At 46.9% G+C, this 16,300-nt stretch overlaps 2 protein-coding genes across 3 annotated transcripts in view; one reads left to right on the forward strand and one right to left on the reverse strand.

Annotated features, from left to right (window-relative positions):
* Nucleotides 1-16,300, forward strand: part of LOC146863019 (uncharacterized) — a 471,045-nt gene that overhangs the window by 304,318 nt on the left and 150,427 nt on the right. The window lies entirely within an intron of this gene.
* Nucleotides 1-16,300, reverse strand: part of CPEB2 (cytoplasmic polyadenylation element binding protein 2) — a 226,879-nt gene that overhangs the window by 79,687 nt on the left and 130,892 nt on the right. For both annotated transcript variants that reach the window (XM_085642400.1, XM_085642399.1), the window contains exons 6-7: nt 12,979-13,149; nt 4,359-4,448 (exon numbers count right to left, since the gene is read on the reverse strand). In XM_085642400.1, coding sequence (XP_085498526.1) covers nt 4,359-4,448; nt 12,979-13,149 — 261 coding nt within the window. The remainder of the gene's footprint in view (nt 1-4,358; nt 4,449-12,978; nt 13,150-16,300) is intronic.

Genomic DNA, 16,300 nt, shown 5'->3' on the forward strand with positions numbered 1-16,300 from the left:
AGTATGGCCGCATAGAATGATTTTCAGCACCCAACAGTCCGATTTTATTTGCTGCCAGTTGTGGAGGTAATTTGAAATTCTGCCTCCCACTGATATCACAGGAGAAGGGACAGTAGTCAGAGCCAGCAATCCACTGACACCTAGAGGCATCCCTCCCCTGGCGTCCTTGTATTCCTCTGTTGTTCGAGAGAAAGAGGAGGATTGATGGCGCGGCTGGTTGTAGTTCGTTCTCTAGGATTGTGACTGCGAACCATACAAGAAATACTGCTGCTGTTGGTATCCTCCTCTGTATGTGGTGTTACCTCTCCCTCTGGCTCCTCGGAAGGGAACCTTGCGGTACTGCAAAGTCCCGAAGGATTTTACGGTTTCCGTGTCCTTTTTAATACCCTGGAGCGCATCATCCACATGCTTCCCAAAGAGCGCTTCGCCATCAAAGGGAAGATCCAAGATCTTGTTTTGGACCTCAGGATGGAACCACGTAGCCCGCAACCAGCCTTGCCGACTAAGGACAGCAGCGCCAGCCAGGGAGCGGAAAGCAGTAGTTGCAATGTCCATTGCACAGTCAATGACTTCCGTAGATGTTATTTCGCCCTCTTGAAGAATCTTTTTAGCTTCCTTCCCATCTTCCGGCAACCGGTCCAGATGGGGGGGGAAGGGTGCACCACATTTGGCAATCGTAGCAACCAAGTATAGCTAAGGCGTTTGCAGTCCTGTTCAACAGGCTGAACATGGAGGAAAATCTCTTTTCCGCATTATTAAGGCGTCTGCCCTCTTTATCCGGAGGAGTCGTGAGGGGAGCAGAAGGATTCCTGGACTTCCTCTGGGCAGCTTGAGAGATGACAGAGTCCGGTTTAGGCTGGCTGACCAAACAGGCCGGGCTATCATCTGAAGCCTTTTATTTTTCTCCAGGCGAGGTAGTACCGGAATGACCGTGGCTGGATTTTGCATCACTTTTAACCCTTCATCCCAGGCGTGACCAACAATAGGTATTGATCGGACCGACTTCTTGCAAGGCTCCTTAAAATCATAAAGGAAACACTCCGACTGCACCGTGGACATGGGCAGTTGGAATCTCTTAGCCGCTCGCTCCATCAAATTATGGAAACCCCCTATGTCCGCAGGAGGGGAATCAACAGGTGCTGGCGAAGGAGAAGCCGGATCAGGAATGACAGTCATCCCATTCTGTGTCTGGATCTGGTAGGTCACCGTTGCCCTTGTCCTCATCAGAGGTGTCCTGAACAAGAGGCATGATAGGTGGTGCATCCTAGGCCACAGGTATCGGCTGAGGCTGCGGCAATTGAGGGGTGGCAGGCCGAGAAGGAAGTGGCTCTGCAGCTGAAGCCGGAGGCTGCATTGCAAATCTCTTTCTATAGTCCAGAAGCATAGACTGCAAGTCCGATAGTAGGGAGGAAGGCATAGAAACCATCTCCTGTTGGTAGTCCTCCTGATAGTCTGAGGAAGGACCATAGTGCTGTTCCTCCAGGTATTCCAAGTCAGAATCTGTGTCCTGACACTTGACATGTAACTGAGAAGGGCTGTCCGCATAGCCATACAGACCATCATCCTCCTCAGAACCCTCTTGTTCAAGGAGGAGAGCAGGAGGTAGAGGAGTCACCCTCCTGGGGGGGGGGGGGAAGTCATCACAGGTGTAATCTAGCACTTCTTGACCAGAAATAGAAATGTTTCCATCGTCGACGGGGCCATCGACGACATGAGAATCGTCAAAGAAATGGATGTCGTCGACGCAGTCGTCGTCGAGACAGTCGTCACCACAGCCGTAGTCGTCGTCATCAACGTGCAAACAGTCATCATAGTCGTCGACATACCCACCATCGGCGTCGAAGTAGTCGACGAGGAACCCTGAAGTGCCAGTGTCCGAGCCAATCTTTGTGTTTGTCCTCTACATAGAACCTCTTCTTAGCACAGGTGGCACAGGCTTTAAAGAGGGCTTTCTTCTCCTTATCAGACATCTTGACACAAAATCCAAGAAGGTTTTTAAGAAAAAACAGGTGAAAAAAACTCTAGAATTCAGGTAGAAAATCTGAGGTTCTGAGCTTCTCTCAAGAGTGTTCTAAGGGGTGAGGCTAATCTGATTGGTTGTTCACTCTGTTTGGTCTCTATTACAAAAAGAGGTGGATAGGTCGCAAAACAAGAATGGGCCTAGGTCTAGTTTCTGTTTTGGTAATGGTTTCTATTGATATTTTATGTATACCGGGGACTCCCATTCCGATGACGTGGAATGATACAAGCATGGGAATCTATGAAAGTTCCAATACTGGAGAAACGGTGGGAATCCCTGGTAACTTTACACAGCAGTAAACAGTGCTAAAATGGAAACCGTCCAGCAACAGTGTTAGTTGAGTAGCAAACCCACCTCAATTGAAACAACCCAAACTTCAGCCAATGAGGTGGCGGTGTTGAACTCTACTCACCCCTAGGGGCCACAATGGATCAGATTTCATAACACAAGTATGAAGTGGACACATGATATACAGTGAGTATCTAACAAGGAGGGCAGATGCATATGAATCTAAGAAATGCACTACTGCTGGAAAACTATCTAGGTAGCTAATTATGGAATCTCATCTACTCGCATGCTTAAATCAGAAAAGCAAGCAGTACACTTCTAAATAAAGCAGACAAACCAGCTACGTAGAAATGCTTCCCATTCAATTCACGTCAGTCGAAAGATCTTTGAGTTTTCTAGATCACCTTCCTCTTCCAGTAGTCGTGTTAAAGTTTTGTCCCATCGGGTCACTGTTATTTTGCGCGCCAGGACACTTGAGTATTTGTGCACGGTATAAGTGCCCGGTATAAGTCCATTATAACATAACACTGCAGATGCATCACTTTCTACATGGACAAGACTAAAGACTTCTGATCAAATGCATGTTTCTTTTGGCCACAGACATGAATGGTCCATTATCTAAGCATTTAATTGCTCTTGGCTGTCAGCCGGCTTTACCTTTTACCACAGTAAAGCTCAGCACTCGTTTCAAGACAATAACTGTGCTTCTACGAGGAGCATAAAGATCGTGGCTGCTCTCTGTGCAGTAGTGCCTCAGACATTTGCCACGCCACCACATCAAAAAACAGACATATGATTTTATCAAGATCTTTTGTGGGCAATGTCTTGCAGCAGTTGACACTTAAAAGTGGGGTAAAGAATGAATTTAAGTGAAAATACGATAGGACTTTGGGCATTAACTTAGGTTTGGAGTGCAACATGACCTTGTCAAAGGAGGTTTGGCTCTTTTATGGTGAATGCTTGGAGATTTGAAACTTTCTTTGCTGAAGTGAGAGGCAGTAACAGTCCATGAGATGCATTAATGGTCTACAGAAAGGTCTTAGTCGAGGACAATATAGGAGGAACTACTAACGAGTGGCAGTGGAGCTGGATTTCTGTACTATATTCAGCACAGTTATTCCGTGCCTTTTTGACACCTCTGACAAAGGCTTGATCACGTCCTTGAAGGAGGTGGATGGAGGATCTTCTGAGGTAAATTCCAGTAGAAGAAGCACCACAGGCTTCCTTTTTGCATCACGTTTGCAAAATGCCTGTAAAAGCACTACTTACTGAATCATCTATAGACGAGGAGGTATCCTCTTTGGAAGGGGTAATTTCTTCTTCTGCTCCAGATACAGAGACAACTTTCTTACCCAGTGCTTAAGTGTTTTGGTGGGGGGCTGAGCAGGGGGATGGTGGTGGAAGGGGGGTGGGGGGGGTAAGAAGAGGTCTTCGAGATCTTCCAGTTTGACTCCTTGTGAGAAGGATAAAAACAAATACAGAAATTGGGCGGATCAGCTGTATAAATCTTCAGGACTGGAGATTTTTTTTAATTTCTCTGCCATGGTGACACTTGGGAGAGTTCTACTGGGCCAGATGAATTAACATGAAAAACCCCCTAAAATAACCTTTTTGGAAGTTGAAGTTTGAAGTTAGGGCTGGCTGTAGGTAGGACTAAGTAAAAGTCAATATGTAGTAAATGTAAGGTCTAAAAACAGAGGTGCTCCACTCCGCGACTCGCTCAAACACGATGTGCAATAGAAATCTGAACTATGGTAGTGGTGTGAAGTTTGGGTTGTTTCCAAATGCGTGGATGCGCAACATAACAGGTTATTGGGGTTTAAGCCATTTTAACAAATTTTCTGCTATTTAACATTGCTTGGAATTCCCACCCTAAAAGACACTGAATGATTCAAGCACATAAATCTAATAAAGATCCAGTGTTGGAGGTTGAAAAGCTACTTCCACCAAGCACACAAGATTTGCTAGAATGCTGGTAAGATATCAAAAGTGCACACCAGGTCTTTTCCCTCAGAAAACACTAACAATAATAATTTATCAAGAAAACTACCTTTGGGGGGGAAGTAGGACTTGCTTTCAGCTTTATGAGGCCAATCAACGACCAGAGGGCCAAATCGCCTGAAGCTGGCAGTAATTTCATCTGAAATTGGAAAGCATACACAAAACATTTAACAATTAAACACTTTCAAACATTGGATGATTTATATAAGAAAAAAACAATTTTCAATTCTAAACTGGAATGTAAGATGTTTATTTTTGACCCACGTTTACAATAAACTTAAGTTGGTTGTAAAGCTTTAATGTAGGAGCACTGCCACAAATAGTAGACTATATACTTCATAGTACCACTGGTTTCTAGTCTTTGTGCTCTAATGTAATGTAAAGAGGATTTGTATAGCGCACTACCACCCTATGGGTATCTTGGCGCTAAGAGAATACCTTGATGTTATAGCATGCAAGATCAATCATTTCGAAAAGTACATGAACCTAGTTAGAGTTCTAGCTTTTAAAACTTTGCTTTGAAACCTGTCTTAATCATTAAAGCGCTAACATCTTTTTAAACCAATGTCATGTCTGTAAAGTTTTTCAGACCAACCACCCCTGTGTTAATCCTCGTGGACCAGGGTCAAAATGAACTCGATAATTCTCGCCTCGGTACCTACTCTAACCAGGAACACACTCGGCAACTCTGGGCATTAAGCTTGCCTCATCTCTACAACGGCCCCCCACAGACGCCGGGGATGCCTGGTTTCACCTTGGAGATACCCAGAAAGGGACCATCTCACAGGGATAGCCAGGACGGGTTCCCCAGCGGTCTACAGCGCCGGGACGCCCCGTTGCTGGGGCAGCTGTGCGCTTTACAAGTCTACAACATTTACATTTACATACCTGGAGCCTCAGTAAACTGCATATGACAGTCACATTCCACCATGCATTCCCTAACCTAGGTGTCTAGGTTGGGTGTTCTGCCAAGAATCCCCAACTTGATGATCTAAATCCCCATTCCCTGAAGGCAAGGTATGTAGGTCCCCTTACTGGTCACAGGTTGGACATCCCTCCTCGTAGAGGGTGAACAGGAATCAGCTGTGTTGAACCGCAGACGATGGAGAGGACCTCCCAATGACCGACCCCACTCCCGGAGAAAGGTTTGGACACCATCCTTCAGGCCATCAAGGCCTCACAGGCTTCTGTGGAGGCGAAAATTGGGGAAACCAAAGTGGATGTATCCCTCCTTCGACAGGATCTTCGCAACACCACCGCCCAGTGTCCAAAGCCGAATTGTGCATATCCACGGCCGAGGATGACATTGCACAGCTTAAGGAGCAGCTGGCCCAACTTCGCACTCGCACCGGGGAGCTCCACAGGCGGGCCGAGGATGCGGAAAACCGGGCTCATCGGAATAATCTCCGCTTGGTGGGGTTTCCCGAGGGGGCGGAGGCAGGGCAAGCCGCTACCTTTGTTGAAAACTGGTTCAAGGCGTGGATGTTTGGAGGGACCCTCTCGACTTGGTTCGTGGTCGAGAGGGCGCATAGGTCCCTGGCCCTCAGGCCGCCCCCCCCCCCCCCCTCCCCGGGTCGCTCCACGCCCTATTATCCTCAGGTTCTCAACTTTAAGGACAGGGATGCCATTTTGCGGGAGGTTCGGGCGGCTGGGCCCCTCAAGTTTCAAAACCATATCATAACTATATTCCCGGATTACACCAGGGAAGTTCAAGACCTCAGGCGGTCATATGTGGACGTTAAGAAAAAGTTGCGATCCTTGGGCCTCCAATATCAACTACAATTCGTGGCACGCCTTCGAGTCATCTTCCAGGGCGTGACTCATTTCTTTGACTCGCCAAAGGCGGCCTGGTCATGGCTGACTGAAGAGCGCCCGCTACGCCAACAGCGCACCTCCTCCGCGGAGCGCGGGGAGTTGCGGCCTGAGGGTCAAAGAGCACCGGGACGCCAGCGCCAGACGCGGTCCTGTAGGGGGCACCAATCAGGGTCTTCCTCGCTCCGGTCCTCAAGTGCAGGGGTTCCGGACGCTAGGGGATCCTCCAGCCGGTCGGGCTGTCCGCCCCATACCAGACATCGCTCCTCCGAGCCCTCACCGGGCGGGTCTCCACTGATGGCCCAGGCAGACTCAGACCTTTCCTGTACACCTACTCTTAATGGCGCTACTGTTTGCATTTAACGTCTCTCCAGCGGGAGGTGGGTAGCGGTCACTAGACCCCTGGGGTGTCTGCATTGTTAACGCTGATGTATTGATTATCCATTCTTCAGGAGGGGTCCACCACGCCTATACGAGCGTTCTAGTTTTGTTCTTGATCCAAAGGGGTCGACAGATGCTTCCCTTACTGAAGTGTAGGCTGGGGAGGGGGGGGGGGGGGGGAAGGGGGAGTGGCGGCAGGCGGCAGGTTCTTTGCTTGGTGTGGAGAGTCCGTAATATGCACTCCCAGGGTTTCATATTGTTTTCCGTTTCACTGCACCACCGCTCATTCGATGTTTGGTCTCCTTGGCACATGCGTCCACTGCTCAGGGTCCGTCCCACCAGCGCGCCTTCATGCCTGCTCCTGGCCTTGCTCCCTCCACTGGCTCTCCAAGGCCTCGCGAGCTCTTGTAGCGGTCTTCAGTCTCCATGAGTGATATACCTTCCCCGACCGCAGCCCTTCATATCTTATCCTGGAACGTTAATGGTCTCTTAGACCGTCATAAGTGAGCGGCCGTATTGTGTTACGCACAGCGACTCAACATAGATGGGCTTCTGCTTCAGGAAACCCACCTTATGAGTAATCACTGCCCCTTTCTGGCGCGTTACGGTTATGACCGGGTGTGGCACTCGGGCTTTGCTCGCGAGGCGTGGCGTGGCCATATTACTGAAGCGCACCCTTGCCTTTGTGCTGACGCAAGTCATTCATGACCCACAAGGCACGTTTGTGATTTTATGTGGTACTCACGGGGCACCCCCCTTAACCATGTTTCCCTGTACTCACCCCCCCCTCGATGCTTGCCGTGACTAACACAATCCTCCACCCTGCTACCCACCACCCCCTGGGGCCCATAGTCATTGGGGGGGGGGGATTTTAATGCGGTTTCCTGCCCGTATCTCTGAACACTCCCCGGTGCTCCTCCATACGAGTCCTGGTTAATGGGGTTCTCTCAGACGCCTTCCCCATCCAACGGGAAACAAGGCAGGGATGCCCCCTCTCGCCCCTCCTCTTCGCTTTAGCGATGGAGCCCCTAGCGGCCCTGATTTGGTCTGAACAACTTGTTCGGGGGTGGGAGTGGCATAACTCTGAGGTAGATAAGATTGCACTTTATGCGGATGACGTCTTGCTCTTCTTATCTGACCCTGCGCAGTCGGGTCCCCGTTGTCTCCAGATCCTGCATTCCTTTGGGCAAACCTCTGGCCTCCACATGAATGCCCACAAGTCGGTTCTAGTCCCGCCCCATCTCTCTAGGGAATGCTTTGACTGGCAGTCTAGGATACCGCTTCGGCGTCAGTCCTTCAAATACCTCGGGATATGGGTCACGCTCCTCCCAGAATTGGGATGGTCTCTCAATGTCACCCCGCTTGTGAAGAAGGCTAAGGCAGATCTGCACAAATGGCAGACATTGCCGCTGAACCCATTGGGGAGGGTCGCCTTGTTTAAAATGCTGATTCTCCCTAGATTTCTCTATGTCCTGCAGAACACCCCCTTTTGCTTTCCGCGGGTGTGGTTCAGGGAGATTGATACTTTGGCTGCTAAATTCCTGTGGGGGGGAGGGAGGGCCCAGATGGCATTGCGTACGTGTCAGATTCCAACATTTGATGGGGGCATGGGGATGACACATCTATATCTCTATTACCTGGCAACTCGGCTGTTGTGTATTCATGACGGATTCAATGGGGGGTGGTCAGACCCTGTGTATAGGCGAGAGCTGAATGAACTCTGCCTGCCTCGAATTCAATCCCTCATGCGCGGTGAACCCCTCCCGTCCGCCTTGCCCGACGTCATGCGCTCCGTGCTTCTGGCTTGGCGGGCTGCTTTAAGGCATACTAAGTGGACGCGCAGACTCACTCGGCACTCTCCTCTATGGCACGGTACTTGGCTCGGGGAAGTCAGTGGACTGCAGGGGTTCTGTCAATGGGATCTTATTGGGATCTTCCAGCTGGGGGATGTGTGGGCGAACGGCCATGTGCGATCCTTTGAAGACCTCCAATCCCAGTATTCCCTCCATTCATCACAATTTTATAAGTACTTACAGTTGCAGCACGCCCTCCACGTACATTTGCCTGAGGACACTAGGATCCCTGAACACAGTCCCCCCCGAAGCGCAGACCATGTTGGGCGATCTGGGGAGGGGGGGTATTTCCCGGATCTACAAGACATTGGTCAACAACACCCCGACCGCGCGCGACCGACTTCGGGACCAATGGCAAGAGTGGGTGGGCCCCCTGGACGAAGTGGACTGGCGGGATGCACTCATGTCCCCCAGGACAGTCACCGCATCCGCTAGGCTCCGCCTGATCCAATTATACTACATGCATGCTGTCAATCTAACCCCACAGCGTCTATATCGAGCCGGTCTCTCCACATTCGCCTCATGCACGCGCTGCGGCCAGGACCCGGCCGATTTTTCCCACATTGTTTGGGCTTGTCCCCGATTGGCGCAGTTTTGGGGAGAGATTGAAATGGAGCTGTCCGCGTTTCTGGGGTGGGAAGTTCCGCATGACCCAAGTCACTCCATTTTAGGAATTACGGACGGCCTGGATGGGTCCCGGAATGAGAAGGTCTTTTACAATACAGCCATGGTCGTGGCCAAACGGGTCATAGCTGCCTCGTGGAAATGTCCTACACCTCCCAGCTTGGCCCGGATGGAGGAAGGGGGTGGATTGGTGTGCGGCACAAGAAAAACCCTTGTACAAGGCACGGTGGTGCCCTAAGAAATATCGGAGGGTGTGGGGCAAATGGTTGGGTGCCGTGGACTAGTGTTCCATCTGTATATCATGCTGTCCACCGCGGGGGGGGGGGGGGGGGGCAGATTGGAGCACAACATCAGTGCTCTTCTCGATGTAATGTGTCAATATCAGTATTCTGCAATGTTGATGCTTTGGTGGTTGCATTCTCTTGAAACAATAAAAATGTGTATAAAAAAAAAAAAAGTTTTTCTGTACTGCAAGCATCGCTTCCAAGGTTTCTGAATATTGTACCACCATCCACCTCTCACTGCACATCCAGGATGCATATTTAGAACTTAATCCAAATCCCATAAATCCGACGAAGGAGCAATATATACATGAAGGGAAAAAAAGGTCAGCAGAATCTTTGCACTAGTGAAAATGAGGTAGAAATAATGCCTACCGCAACAAAAAGTGAAACAATTCTCAGAAAATGCAGGTGATTCAGAGCAGTTAAAGGCTGAACTGGTTTGATGACATGTTATGCAAATTTGTAGAGAGCAATATCACCGGTACCCTGGCGCTGAGCAGGAGTGAGTATAACTACACCTAGGGATGAGCAGTGCTACTCAAATAGCAAGGTTTCCAGTTTCTTGCTGAATTCAAAAGGTGAGGAGGAGGCCCTTCTGTATAGCGGCAGGTGGTTCCATACTTGAGGAGTGATGTAGGAGAAGGCTCAACCACCAGATCTGGTTTTCCATGTGTGTCGGATTTGTGTTAGTAGGAGTCCAGACGAGCAGAGCGGTCTGAAGATTAGTGAAAGCAGATAAGATTGAGGTATGCTGAGCCAATGTTATGTAGTGCCTTGAAGGTGTGGGCGAGGAGTTTGAATTCAGCTTATTTGCGAACGGGGAGCAGGTGGAGCGCCTTCAGGTGTGGTGTAATGCGAGTGCAGTGTAGAAGGTTGAGTGTGATTCTGGCTTCGGAGTTCTGAATGATCTGAAGCCTTGCAGTGAGTTTTGTTGATCCTGGCATAAAGGTGTTCCTGTAGTCCAGCTTGTGCATGATGGTTTTCCAGGAGCTAATTGGGAGCCTTTTCAAAATCTTCCTCATTTTCTTCAGGGTATGGAAGCACAAGGCAGTGATGGCACAGACTTTGATGGTCAAGTCTGCTGTGAATGATTATCTTGAGGTTCTTGGTGTGGGTGCTGGGGATGGGGGGGGGGGGTCGGTCTTCGCTCTGCTAGACAGCAGGTGGAGTCCCGCAGTGATGTGCTCTTCACGAAGACCACCATTTTGGTGTTGTCGGTGTTCAGTTTTAGATAGTTGATCTTAATCCAGTGGGGTATTTCAGTCATGTGCTTGATCTGGGTACTGACCATCTCAGTTTTTTGCTGTCCATGTAGAACACCTTGTTGTGAGAGCAGAGAATGCTGGGTCCAGGAATCATATGTGTTGAGGTGGGATGGGCTAAGGGAGAATCCATGAATTACTCTGCAAATAGATCACACGTGTCCGAGGTGAACATTGCCAGGCTGACTTCCTTCCAGTCAGGAAGGAGCAGATTCATCAGCGTGTGAGTCATTGGATTCAGATTATGTATAGAGGTTGCATGAGGATGAGAGAATGTCAAATGCTGGAGAAAGGTCCAGGAGAATGAGGGCTGCCATGTCTCCTCTGTCCCGAGTCTTGCAGATGTCATCCATGGCGGCGAGGAGGGTAGTTTCCTTGCTGTAGTTTGGTCTGAAACCACTGTGGTGTGCAGAAGGTGGTGGTGGCTGTGGTATTCGGAGAAGAGTCTTGATGATTTTCTCCATGACTTGCCCATGAATGTTAGTAGGGAGAGCGTTGAAGGGACCGCTGAGGGTTTCTATAGCAATGGGAGGACAGTTACCTGTTTCCAAGCATCTGGGAAGTTTACAGAAGAGAAGGAATTCATAATCAGTGTGAACTGGTGCTGATGGATTGTAGTCCTCTGGAGTAGCCATGGTGGGGGCACAGGTACAATGGGGCCCCTGAGCGAATGGATTTCATGGTGGCAGTGGTTTCTTATGGGGTGACAACCGGCCATGTGGTGACTGAGTGCCACAATTCTCTAGAGGGTCATGACTTGGCATGAGTAGGAATATAGGAACACAGCAGACTGAAATCCACAGCATCTATTTAGACCAGACCTGTGACCTAGCCCCTGGAAAACAAGGTCACCAACCAAACTGAGAAATTTAAGGCAATATAAATATTTAGGTTCCGATTAGAGTTTATTTAAAATTCCTAACTTGTGGAAATGAATAGGCTACCTTCAGTAGCACTGAGAAAGAAGATCTACAAATATTCAATATCTCTTCTATCACTGTAAACTCAAAGAAGAACAAGCATTAGCAAAGACAACAAGTCTTGCCTTTGGGACCTATTGGCTTCGCAAATGCCTTTAGGAAGCAATGTAGAGCATCGGCAAGCATTTGCATGGCAAAATAAAAAAGCTCGCAAATACGCTGCTGCGCCATTTTGTCAGCATGTCCATAAGTTGAGATGAATGCAAGCGCGAGTCATACAGTCACGTCCACAAAATGATGCGGTACTATACTTATTTTATTTACAGATTCAGGATGGATTGGTAGATAAAAATACAAAAATGAAAAAGCAGTAGTATGAAGGTGCTTTTTTTTTTTAAGTAGAGATGCTGGCAGCAATTACGAACTGTATCACACATCACCCTTGAATTTGTAACTTTATATCAATTTCTTGCGCTTTTAAACATTTTGCCAATAAGAGACTATCAAAATATTTAAATGTGCCACTTCGAACATGATGTGCAATAAGTGGGGTGGCTAAATTGAGAAAGGAGCGAATATGTTTTAGAGTATGGCATGGGCATTACTGCAGCGCATTTCGGGTTGAAACCTGTGTTATTGCAATTTATAAATATTACATATTTGTCGGTCTATCACACTTCCACCAAAAAAGTGTTATATTTAGTCATGCGTTTACACATGAAAATCTGGATGTCAGGTTAAGGGGCTAGAGACAGAGCAGCTAATCGTCCTCTTCTTGGCAAACATGGTCTAGTCCCGAAAAAAAAAAACCCATCATTTCTGCATTTACAAATGAAGGCAAACAGTAACTGGCAATCAACAAATAATCCTGCAATACAAGTCTACCCTTTACATAGTAATATGACAGGTAAAATACAAAGTCAGAAAACAAGCGGACATGATATCACAGACTTCAGGTCACCAACACCCCAAAAGGACATGCACAAAAACCTCTCCCAAAGCACTGGAGGAGCTGCAGTGCTAGTTTAAGTTATCCTAAACAGCATTTCTGTTACACCAAACGTTAAATTGTAAAGTTCATTAACATTTATTCCATACACGTTTTGCTATTTTATCAGTAAGAACATAAAATGTGCTATGCTTCATTCCCAGAACTGATGAGCCAATGTATTAATTTGCATGAGTGAGGCCAGACCGACATTTCATTTAAGTATATTTAAAATCAGAGTTTCAATGGTGCAGTCCATAGTCTGTATAGTCCAGAGGAATGACAATGAGATTACTTGTACATATTTAATCTTCTACTTGAACACATCTACAGTCAATCCAATCACAACATCTACATAAAACACACACCCTCGAGAACCTCTTCGCTTAAACTTGCATCGGGATACATTTTAAAGAGTTTGTTATGTATTTAAGTTTATTATCTTGTATTGTGTAGAGCCTTTATTGCAGAGTTTACATTTACAAGTTTGTAAATCAATATTTTAGAGACCGGTTTTTGCTCTCCATTGACTTTCAGAATCTCACCTTCATCTATATCCGGTGGCAGACCACCCACAAACACTTTGCGTGAAAATCGCTCGATCCGCTCTCCATTTTGATGACCTGGATAGCAATTAGGTGAATTCAGGACACCACCTTGATCGTTATGGCCATCATCCAGCAAGCCATCATCTATTGGGAACAGGGAAGAACGACCTAGAAAAGAAAAGCAAAATAGTTAAATTTTCACATTGACTGGAAATCCATGATAATAGATAGGCAAAAGGAAGCCATGAGTGACTCAATATCTAAAAAATGGTTAAAATACTAGACACTGTTGTGAGAGTTACTGACTTCTTGACATCAGGTTACCACATCTTGTCACAATGCAGTATCACGTGGATTTCAAGCTTTTGTTAGATTGCCCACTTGCCTACATACAACAATCCTATGGAATTGGTGCAACTACACAAACAAATAAAAGAGCAGAAAAGTGCTATTTACAGGGAGGTCCTAGTTATGGCTACAAAAAATAGTACACTCCTAGAGTGAGCAAACCTTTCCAAATCAGAATCTGATCAAACGTTACCATTTTGAGACCAACTCTAAAGCAGGTATTGAAAAGGCCTACCTAGAGTGCTCTATGACAGGCATGTCCCAAATGGTAGCCCATCATCTGGTCCCTACAGAGAAAGCAAACTGAATGCCTCAGGGATGGACTGTCCCATCAATAAAGAAAGGAGATAAGTTACTTACCTGTAACTGCAGTTCTCCAGTATTGGTATCTTTCATAGATTCACATGCTTGAATCATTCCTCGTTGTCGAAGTGGGAATCCCATACCGTGGGACTTCCACTTGGGAAATGATTCAAGCATGTAAATCTATGAAAGATCCAATGCTGGAGAAGAAAATACATTTCTTATATGTACATGTGGTTCACCAGTATTGGCATCTTTCCATAGATAGGTCTCGACTTTTACCTTTGCTACAGAAGATTCATTAGATTTGCCAATGCTTTTTTGGGGGGAAAAAAGTGCAACTATGCATACGCGTATGTGTCATGCCCCAATGTCACCATGCACGCATGCGTGCATCATGATGTGGTGGCCATTTTGTTTTTTTATTTTCAAAACTGTTCCATGATGGTGTATGACCACAAAACTAAAACAAGGGGGCAGAAGGGTGAGCAATTAAAGATCGTGGTGATAGGAAAGAAAGGACAGGAGAAGCAACAGATGATCCAAGAGGGAGGGGCAACACAGAGCAGGAGGGGATTTCAGTAGGGAAGTAGCGCAAGAGAGCAAGAACACAAGCACTGACAGTGTACAGCGTTGACAGAAAGGCACACAGTTCCCTGAATACAAACTGGAATGATGCACATTATCCAATCAGAAGGATGATAAAGAAGGTATGCTTCGGGGACGGACACAGAAGAGAAAGGAAAGCTTTCAAATAAGAAACAAGCAAGACGGTCAAAAAATTAAATAAAAAGACAACCAATGGTAAGCAATGGGGCTACCCCCACAATGACTAAGTTTTGGAGCGGTCCACAATAGTTTTTTTTTGTTTTAACATCTGTAGGTGAGGCATAACAATTTTTACAGAACTTTGAGTCAGCTCGCTTTTGCTTCAGTGAAGTGTCTTTCACATTTGAATCAGTTATACGATTTGCATTTGTGATGGTTTATAAAGTTGGCAATCTCTGGGAGGATTATGGACCCTCCTCGTAACTGCCCATTCATCACAAATTGGCAAGCTGTGTGTACACCCACCCTCCCAGGAGCTTTCATTTTGGTGCAAGAAGGATAACTACGTAGCTTTACATACGGATGGGAATCTAAACACTGCTTTGTGAGCTCCACTACTATGATATTCTTGCCTGTTCAATATGATAGAAAGGTATCAATCAAGAGACTACAGGACGTATCAAATGCTCATCACCACAGTGGTACTGTAAACTACTTTCACAAGCAAGACAGTCCCTATCCTCAAAATGCATCTAAACACCTTCCTTAACCTAAGGTGCGGATTTCAGTGTACCTCCCTGAAATCGGTGCTGGATCATAATTTTGTGGACAGTAGTGACGTTCTTCAATTTGGACTGCGGTCCCTGCAAAAACATGTCAGCTTGTGTCTCTTTTCTTTAGTTAATTGGCTTGCTACTTCCCCAAGCATATGCCTGTCCCACAATAGAACACAGTATGTTGTGCGGTCATCCATGTGAGTACTGCATGAGCTGTGAGAATGTGATTGGCCCTCTGTTTGTTGCTAGGCAAGCAGCCACTTTGCAAATGTCTGTTGATCTCAGGTAAATTATGTACAAGTTGCTCCTAGATCTCTGTACATCTGCAGCAAAAGTTTTAAATGGCATCTGCGATTATCCGCAACTGCTACAGGATAGTCCAACGCTGCATTTTCTGTCATCACCTGGTGTGCATTTGCACATGTGAACATAAGCAGAACTAGGCGACAAGCCGCGGAGACTGAAGGAGTCACATATGATTAGAGTGGTGGAGCTGTTACCCTATAAACACTTACAAATATGGCTACAAAAAGGATAAGCGTGTCCATGGGGATGCTCATTGAAGTGAGCCTGGCAGTTCTGGAGTTTGCCAGGGAGCAGATTATGGCTGGTGCCCAACAGGGCCTAGGGCACTTCTTGCATCAGATGGGCTGCCAGCAGAAACCCCAGTAACATCCTTTCTAACCGTTTTCCTCACATAGCCTAGAACACAACACCACTGCAGGGATCCGTGGAGACAGGAGTCTTGCCTAGTCGCCATAGTGCTTTCAACATGTCAGGCATCCAGAGATGAACACCCATGAGTCTGTTATTGACTGCCAGACCCATCTTGCTCACTGCTCTCTCCCATCCATACTAATCCCACCCAGCCAGTATACGAAGGTTCTGGTATTTTCCTGGATTCAACCAACTTCTATTGGTTTTTCTCCTCGGGCCACCACCTAGGCAGCCTCCCATTGACCAGTAGGGCTCGGTCCCTCTCTCAACAGCCTACCTGCAGCACCAACTAAAAGGTCATTCAGAATGCTCTCAGCTTACCTGCATAAACTTCCCCCTATTGCCGTATGGCAGGTTTCCTTATGCCGAACATTTACAAGAAGACACACAAATGCAATACTTTAAACAAGCAGTCTACCTAACAGTAGATGAACAAATTACCACAGGTTCAGATGGAAACACAGAGCACCTCAGAAATATATTATAGAAACAAACACCATATAAACATACAAGGATATCCACAACTAGAAACAGTCGTACAAAAAGAAGCTACACAGATTGACTGTGCCATTGCTTAGCCCAAGTAGTTTAAAATCTCTTTAGACTCAATTGACAAAGTTGTACAC

Source organism: Triturus cristatus, chromosome 2_2 (assembly GCF_964204655.1).
Source record: "Triturus cristatus chromosome 2_2, aTriCri1.1, whole genome shotgun sequence".
Lineage (NCBI taxonomy): Eukaryota > Metazoa > Chordata > Amphibia > Caudata > Salamandridae > Triturus > Triturus cristatus.